This window comes from Camelus bactrianus, chromosome 3 (assembly GCF_048773025.1).
Source record: "Camelus bactrianus isolate YW-2024 breed Bactrian camel chromosome 3, ASM4877302v1, whole genome shotgun sequence".
Classification (NCBI taxonomy): Eukaryota; Metazoa; Chordata; class Mammalia; order Artiodactyla; family Camelidae; genus Camelus; species Camelus bactrianus.
The window spans coordinates 121,245,082-121,253,548 of NC_133541.1; the positions used below are offsets into that span (position 1 = coordinate 121,245,082).

Consider the following 8,467-nt stretch of genomic DNA (forward strand, 5'->3'; position numbering starts at 1 on the left):
TCTGGTCTGGGACACTCCATGCACCCTCCCAGTATCTTTTCTTTAAGTCCCTTTTTTGCTTTTATCAGCCAGAGGTGGCTTCTGTTGCTTGTTCAGTGAAACAGTGCATCAGGAAACCAGACTATTTCTAAGATCAGTGAAATACGAACTTTGGTCAGCTCGTCGGGCAGACCGTGCAGCACAAATTCCCGCACAGGGCTGTGCAAATGCCTTACGTGAAGGGTCCTCATCATCTGTCTTCAGAGATACAGAAGCTCGTGGTTCAGGTAAAACCTCAGGGAGGGATTGAGGAATCCACAGCTGGTTGGTTTCAAAGACTAACCGGTCGGACCAGACCCCTGAGCTGTGGTCAGAAGCCTGGCTCAATGTCACGCAGACTCAGCACCCTAAGGGTCCGGTGGGGCCGGTGCTGTTTCCTTTACAGGCTCCCGTTGTGGAGTCACTCTAGCCCCTTACACTCAGCAGGGAATCCAGCCCTCTTAGCCCCCACCCTGAGTGTTCCATGACACAAATCTCGGGAGTGTTTAATTTTCATCTTTGTTTAGGAGGATGAAGGTGGGGCAAGAGGAGAGATAAATTCACACTTAGTGACACCAAGTCACAGCCAGTACCTCCTCCTCGGAGAGCTATGTGCTCCCACAATGGTGGCTGGGGGGCTGGGCAGAGCCCCTCCTCTGGTCACAGAGGGACTCACTGCTCTGACTGCAACTGATGGGTTGGACAACCAATCCAGAGGGGACAGAGAATCTTTCCCGGGAATTTGGAACTGACACACAGAAATTAATTTCACTCATCTGGGGATTGGGAGGAGGGTGGGAATCAAATGAAACCAGAGCAGGAGAGAAAGTTACAAGTGAATGAGAGAGAGACAGAGAGACTGAACTTGTGAGAGTAAATAGTGTGAAGGAAGGATAACAATCAGGGCACAGAGGAATTCCAGCTCCTGGCTGTCTAGTGTGTCCCAGCCCATCAACACACCTGCGGGATGGTTAACATCATTCCAGTTTTGCAGATTAGGAAACAGGCTGAAAGAGACGGGGGTTGGCTTTGGGTGCACAGTTAATTTAATTGCCACTGGACCCCTCACTTCCCACTGCCTGAAGGCACCATGACCCTCACAGGGACCCTGCAGTGCTGACAGCCTAGCACCCTGATCAAAGGGACCCTGCGGGAGTGGGAACCTCTCTGAGTTTGGAGAGTTCCCTGCACCGAGATTCCATGCATCAGCCGGCTCCAGCTCACCCCAGGTTAACGTCTCCCCAGCTGTGTAGTCCCCCGACCCGCTTACCTCCCTGCCAGGCACCCCCGTTCTTACCACCGAGTGTACTGCAGGAATTCAGGCACAGGGATGCCCAAAGCAACACGAGCCCAACGGCTGTACAAACAGCAGACTCCCAGCACCACCTTGGCTCCATGGGGATAGTAGGTGTCCTCACCTTTCATGTACCTAAGGCAATCTGTTTCTTCAGCTGGAGGCTATAGAGAAAAATAAAAGGTCCAAAACATTGTTCAGTGGGGAATTCTTCCAAGGACCTGACTTCAGTGTCTACAACCAGTTGTGCTGGCCGCTCTTACCCCCGGACTTTGGGTGAGGTGGATTATTGATCAGCACAATCGCCGGTGGCCCCGCTCCTGGGCTTGGCTGCCCAGAGGGGCTGGGGGAATGGGTAAGGCCAGGGCAATCAGGAAGAGCACAGAGGACCTGACATCTCGCCTCCGCAGTTGTAAACCCTTCCCCAAATCTCAAGGCATTGGACAGAGTGCAGCCACCACAATAATGAGATGTTCCCATCTCTTCACTCACTCCTGTTGGTTCACTTACGTGCTGAGCATCCACTGGGTCACAGGACATGACACACAGGATGGCCAATGGGACAGGCTTTGTACTTCCCCCTGGATCCTGTTCAATCTGATGGAAGAATGATCACTCATAAACGGTTTCTCAAAAGGATACATAGACAGGAGACAAACTGCAGAGTGAATCAAATTTTAGAATATAAATGAAGATCCCCCAGTCTCCCCGCCTAAGGTTAACAGCATAAAGAAAATAGATCTTGCCTTTGATCACCAAGGTAGTGGTCACCCTCTCTCAGGAGGAAAGGAGAGTTAATCTTTGAGCAGGACACAGAATTGCTCCATCGAATTGGACCAGGACCTCTGCATTCATTCAGCAAATCTGTATAAGCTCCTACTACTTATGGGAATCTAGTAACTATACCCATTCCCAAGGCTCTTGGGCTTTATTAGTCAACAAAATAGACACGACTCCCCATCACTGGGGGCTCAGAGTTTTAGCAGAGAAAACAGGCAACATGATGGGGGTAGCAAGAGCTTGGGGAAAAATAAGAGTGATATGAGCAAAGTCAGGTGATGGTGGTGGGGTGGGAGGCAGGCAGGAGGGAATAAGGCAATCCTGGCAGATCTCACGGAGTAATGAACTTGAAGCAGAATAGATCCGGAGGAAGAAGGAAGAGCCGGAGCCAGAGGCCCCCAGAATGATGGGGAGAGTGTGGGCGGAGAGGCAGAGCAAGCCGGGTCCTCGAAGACCTTGGGACGACTTTGGCTCCTAATGGAATGGTGACCATTTTAGTGAGTTTTGATGGGATGGGTGATGTCCAATTTATGCTTTTGTTTTGGGTTTTCTTGGGAGGAGGTTAATTTATTTATTTTAGTGAAGGTGCTGAGGTTTGAACCCAGGATCTCATGCATGCTGAGCATGCACTGTATCACTGAGCTACACCCACCCCCTCAAATGTATGCTTTTATAGGCTCCCTCTGACTCTGTGTGGATGAGATTGTAGAAAAGCAAAGATGGAAGTAGTAGGCTATTTTGTGTCCAACAAGGGGCTGAAGGTGGCTCCTAGGAGGGCGGGGAACAGGGAGTACGTGGTTAATGAATTCAGAGTAGCCAGAATTTTCTAACAAGCTGGATTTGCTGTCTGTGTGTGTGTAAGAGAAAGAGAGAGAAAGAACATGGTTCCAACATCTGGACCTGGAAAATGGCATGGATGTCCTCTCCATCCACAGGAGATGGGACAAAATGGGGCTGAGCAGGTGGAAAGGGGCTGGAATCAGCTCAGTTCTTCAATATCATGATTAAGGAGTCTATTAGATATTGCCACAGAAATGCCTAATAGGTAGAGGAGTCTGTTTTTTTTTTTTTCTTTCTTTTTAACATTAAAAAATATAATTTAAATGTATTAATTTTATTATGTGAACGGATTTGGAATTTTATTTCATGCCAAGGTATATGTTATAATGCCAAATGGAAAATATATCAGAAAAGGGGAGAAATGAGGGCTTTCACAAAAACTGACTGTCCGTAACGTAGGTAAAATTTCAACGAAAGAGTCTTCAGTGCAAAATCCTCATCTTGGTGTTACATAAAATTAAATGAAAAAGGACTATGTTGATGTATCATTATTTCATGTTACATAATAGCCCCAAACAAACACACTGTTTAACTATGAGGCTTGTAGAAATGCTATTCACTTTATTGACATAAATACAGAAATGCAGAAAGGTTCTAAGGTAGAATAAGCATCTTAGTGGAAATAATAGAGATCTGAGCATTTCACATGATATGTATGGACTGATTCAAAATTTGGAAAAGTAATTTACACAGTAGAACATACGTAAGAATGTGAAAGCAAGATGAATGAAAGAAAAAGAATATGAGTATCAGGGAGAGAGTTCCAAATGGAAAAGGCCAATCAGGGAGTTTTGGACAAATCGAGAAATTGATGGCATGTCAATTTCCAATTCTGGTTGCTTCTACCAAAAGTATAGCAGTGAGATAGAGGAGAGACCCAGGACCCAACTCCGAGGCACATTCGCAGTAAATATTTGGAAAAAAGAGGAGACGTTGGCAAAAGACCAGCCAGTGGATCGAAAGCAGAGCGATGGGCTGGAGGCCAAGTGAAGCAGGAACACGGGGGAGGAGAAATGGAAGAGCCGGGTCAAATGCTGCCAAAGGGCCATGCATGATGAAGACTAAAAACTGACCACTATATTTAGCAACGTGGGGTCACTGATGGCCTTGACAGAGCAGTTTCCATAGAGCGAGGGATCAGGGGAAAAGCCAGAGTGGGTGCAAAAGGGAATGGCTCAAGAGAATATGCAGACAGTGAGTTTAAACGACTCATTAAAGATTTGCTGCAAAGACATGGGGTGGCAATTGGTGGGGGCCAATTAGAGTCAAGGAGTGCTGTTTGTTTCTTTTAAGAGGATGGACTTTTATATACTGATAGGAGCCAACTAGCAGTAGAACAAAATAGATGAGGTAGTGACAGAGAGGATGGATGTGGGAGTGACAGCCCGGAGAAGATTGTATGGATGGGCCCCCTGGTGACTTTTGGATGACCTGGCTTTCGATGTCACCTGTAATAAGAGGTGGGGCAGCGAGAGTGAGGTCACAGACATCAGAAGGCGAGCGGATGTGCTGGGAGTTGCTGGTGAAAGTTCTTTTCTCTTGGCTTCAGTTTGCTTGGTCAAAGTAGAAAAGTAAACTTACCAGCTGAGGGACGAGAAGGAATAGTTACTGGAGTCATGAACAGAAGATATGAAAGAGACTTCAGGGACAATGGGACAGTGAAAAGAGCAGAGGGAGACGGGGGGAGTGTGCTCTCAGAAAGTTACGTTTTATCTTTGAGGTCCCCAAGTGTTGGATGTGTGATTGCCCTTCCTGCTGTCCACGAAATAAAAATTGAGTATGGTCCAGGGAAAATGCTATTTCATTCTAAGAGGCTGCCTGTTTCTCAGGAACGGTCATCTTAAACTGCAAACACTACAAAAATGTTGAAAAGAAGAACTTGTGTACCCAATGACCCACTATTTTCTATAAATTTGGTTGCTATTTAGTTCCCCTATCAATACCACAGAACCGATACTGCCTAGGATGGAGATACATCGATGCTTAAATGGAAATGAAATCTGTATCTTTTTCCTAAACTCCATGGCTTCCTTAACATCCCATTCCCCTTGGAATTTAGGGGTGTCCGGTATAAGAAATAAGAAACAGTTTGAGAAAATCCCGGCTCAGAATTACACAGCACAACCTCAGCTCAGAAGTATACAGCCATAAAAATGTTTAGAAGCAAAACTCCATAACTACTCTTAAAGAATTTTGCAAACCTGGGCCTGCCCAGATGTTTCCAAACTGGAAAGGTACTCCAATCAGTTGACCGGTACGGGAACCAGAGGCTGGTCAGCCTTTTCTGTAAAAGCCAGAGACTAAATATTTTCAGTTTTGCAGATCATTTTGTTGTAACCATGCAGGTCTGCAATAAGAAAGCGAAGAGCACTGGGAGACACGAAACAAATGGGCATGCCCACACCCTCCCTTCCACTCAGGGCAGCTTCTCTGTGGTGGGGAGCTTTGCCACAATGACTTGTTTCTTTGTTTCCATTGGTTTCTTTGTTTCCACCTTACTGCTCAAACTCAGAACTTCAAGTGAGCCTGGTCCTTCAGCATCCATGCAGAAAGAAGGCTGAGTGGGGGTGGGGATCCCACCTGACAGAGAAGAGAGATGGCTTGTCACCATGACATGAGACAATCACACCTTCCGGGGTGAAAGGGAACAAAGATAAGGGAGGGGCACAGCAGTGGGACCCCTGGGTCACCTGCCAGGCTTGCTCTCCCTCCACGGCCACCCTGGGGGCCTGGGTGGTGTTTGAACTCAGCTACAGTGATTAGGCTGAGGGGACTCAGGATAAAGGACCCTCCGTCTCCACACCGGGTTCCAAACGCAGCCTCTCTAAGTCTACCCTCTGAATTTCTGGAACTCAGCTGGAAGAATACATGATCAGGCCAGACCCAGAGCCCAAGCCAAACACGACAAGGGTCACGTGGGGTTGTAACCCCGTGCTCAGCGGTCGGGGTCTCCTTGCAAATCTGCAGAAATCCCTGTTCTGCCTCATTCCTGGGAGAAACCCCACATCTCTTCCTGCTCTGTCTGTTCTTCTCTTGAGGCTATTGTCCTGGAGGGATGCAGAGTCCTTGAACCTGGCCCTCCAAACGTACATAAGCAGCCTGTTCAATAAAACAAATTATGCACTTTTTCACATTTGCCTGTTTTTTGATTCCAGAAAGGCTGCGGGACTCTTTATCACTGTCTCCTGTGCCCCCACCACTTGGTGGCCCTCTCCTCATGGAAACACGATTTCCCACAACTGCACCCTGCCTCCCTGCTTGTCAGAGGGGAGTGACCCACAAAGGCACAGGTGTTTGTGAGGATCCTGTCCCCCAGCAGAAAGCCTACTCCTGGAGCCACGGACAGGGATCTGGCCTCCTGAGCCGCTCAGCTCTAATTGAAAGCCTAAACTGGGGACCCCGAACATTGCTGACTGACTTTCTGAGTCACCTGGGCTGGAAGGGCCTGATTTTTCTTTCCAAGAATGGATGTAGCGCAGCCTCCATTTTCAGGGCTGACATTCATGACGTATCTAGTTCCCCCAAATGCACCCCAGGAAGGAAAGGCCCTTCCATCCCACTGGTTAGAAACCCAGCCCAGGGGAGTTCCGAAGCACTGCATTGCTGTCAGGTCCAGCATCCCTGCAGAGTGGCCCCTGCCCCTGAATGAGCCCCTTCCCTGGGCCTTCCCTGCCTCGACATGACCACACCCCAGGTGGTGCTGGGGAAGGCAGGGAGTGCAGTGAGGGGAGGGGGGAAGCAGAGCCCCTTGCTCTGGAGTGAGGAGACCACAGAGAAAGGCACACATCACCCCGACCCTATACCGCAAACTCTTAGCCCCGCCAACACAGGGGCCGCTCTGCGCCCTCTCACCGTGGCTCTCCTGTGAGACTGCACCCAACCCGACATCTGGCACCCAAGCCCTACCTCCCCTCTTATGACAGATCCCGTCTTCTTGGAAACTGCCTAGCAGCGCGTATTCAAGGCCGGCAGCGGGCCTGGCGGATCTGCACTTCAGGTGCCCTACCTGGCCAGCCGTGCGTGCCTGGGCTCAGTCCTCTTTCTTGCCCACCGGTAGCCTGGGTCCACGTCCGGTGCAAGCGGAGGCCACGGAGCCCAGGCTGATCCCCACACACGGACAGGTGAGGGTGCCCCCGCCTCGCTGCCCCGCTGCCCCGCCCACTGTTGGCAGCAACACCCTAGCCTCCGGCCGGCGCCACATGCAGGTCAGGACTTCCGCGCGGCCCTGCCCTCCCCGGCCCCGCCCAGCTGTCCCATAAGACTCCCCCCACCCCCGTCCTGGCTGTGCCCTGGCTCCCATTGGCTCCGCAAGTTCTGCCCTCGCACAACTAGACTCGGGAGGACGCACGACGCAAGCGCTAGGGGAGGGCCCCGCGGAGTTGCCATGGTTACAGGCGCCACGCTCTGCGCGGGCCGGCGTGCACTTCTGGGGCGGGTAGCGGGCTCCGGAAGTGTGCAGCTGCCCGGGACCATGGCGGTGCTTGCTGCTGGGGATGGCGGCTTGCTCGGCCGGGCGACTAGTTCTGGCCTGGTCAGTCGGCGGCCGACATCCTCTCTGGGGCGGCGTCCCACAGACGGTAAACGTACGTCCGTGCCGTCGGTGGGGCCGGCGGACATGAACCGGGGTGGGATCGGGGTTGGGGCGGTGGCCGGGGAGGGCTGTGGTGCCGGGGAGCGTGTTGGGGCGGGGCGGGGCAGGGCTTGGGCACAGCCTCAAGCTTTCCTTCCCCTCAGGCCCTGGGGCTGGGGCCGCGAGTCTGGGTCTCCCTTGGTGGCCGCGGCCTCCCAGAACCCCCCGGGAAGGGCAGGCGGAGGACCCATCATAGATGAAGCGGGGCCTTACCCGGGTTTTGAAGAGCCCCAGAATCAGATGTTGGAATGGGGTGGCTTATCAGTCTTGTTCCTCTGCAGGGAAATTTCAGTTCCATCCAGATGTTGGTTCCTTCAGTCAACCTCAGGAATAAGACACAAGGGTCAGTGCCGATAAGCAGTTATCTAAGGCTTGACTCAAAATAAACTATGCGGGGTGTAGGGATGGTAGATGGGACCCTCCCTCTTGAAGTTAGCAGTCTTCTGGAATTAGAGGCCCCAGTTGAGGATTACATCCTCATCTGCAGTAATGGAGTTTGTGAGAAACACACAGAGAAGGGAGGGGTGTGGTGGCGGTAACTCATTACAGAATCCAGGACCCTTGCCTGGCTCTTGTGTAGAAGAGTCTCGCCTTGGATAGGGCAACAGTTATCAAAGTGTATCCAAGGCCCCTGAGGTGCAAGACCATTTTCATAGAAACGCCGGGATGTCACCTGCCTTTTGCACACTCTTGCTCTCCCGAGTTCCTGCGGGGTTTTCCAGGGAAAACCTGGCCTGCGATATCACAAAACAGGGAATGCAGAGGCAGATAGGAGAATTCAGCTCTCACCAGTCCAAAAGAGATTTGCAGAAATTAAAATCACTGCTATTCTTCTCACTAATGATTTTTCTTTTGAAAAATAGAATTATATTTTGTTTAAGAGTATTAATGGTAACTTACAGTAG

The 8,467-nt window shown here is 50.6% G+C and overlaps 1 protein-coding gene across 7 annotated transcripts in view; it reads right to left on the reverse strand.

Moving 5' to 3' along the window:
- Positions 1–7,124, reverse strand: part of LOC141577129 (uncharacterized) — a 177,025-nt gene extending 169,901 nt beyond the window's left edge. For all 7 annotated transcript variants that reach the window (XM_074361176.1, XM_074361175.1, XM_074361174.1 and 4 more), the window contains exons 1-6: positions 6,939–7,124; positions 5,134–5,512; positions 4,381–4,516; positions 1,823–1,909; positions 1,316–1,476; positions 979–1,025 (exon numbers count right to left, since the gene is read on the reverse strand). In XM_074361176.1, coding sequence (XP_074217277.1) covers positions 979–1,025; positions 1,316–1,476; positions 1,823–1,909; positions 4,381–4,422 — 337 coding nt within the window. In that variant the 5' untranslated portion in view covers positions 4,423–4,516; positions 5,134–5,512; positions 6,939–7,124. The remainder of the gene's footprint in view (positions 1–978; positions 1,026–1,315; positions 1,477–1,822; positions 1,910–4,380; positions 4,517–5,133; positions 5,513–6,938) is intronic.
- Between the last annotated feature and the right edge of the window lie 1,343 nt (positions 7,125–8,467).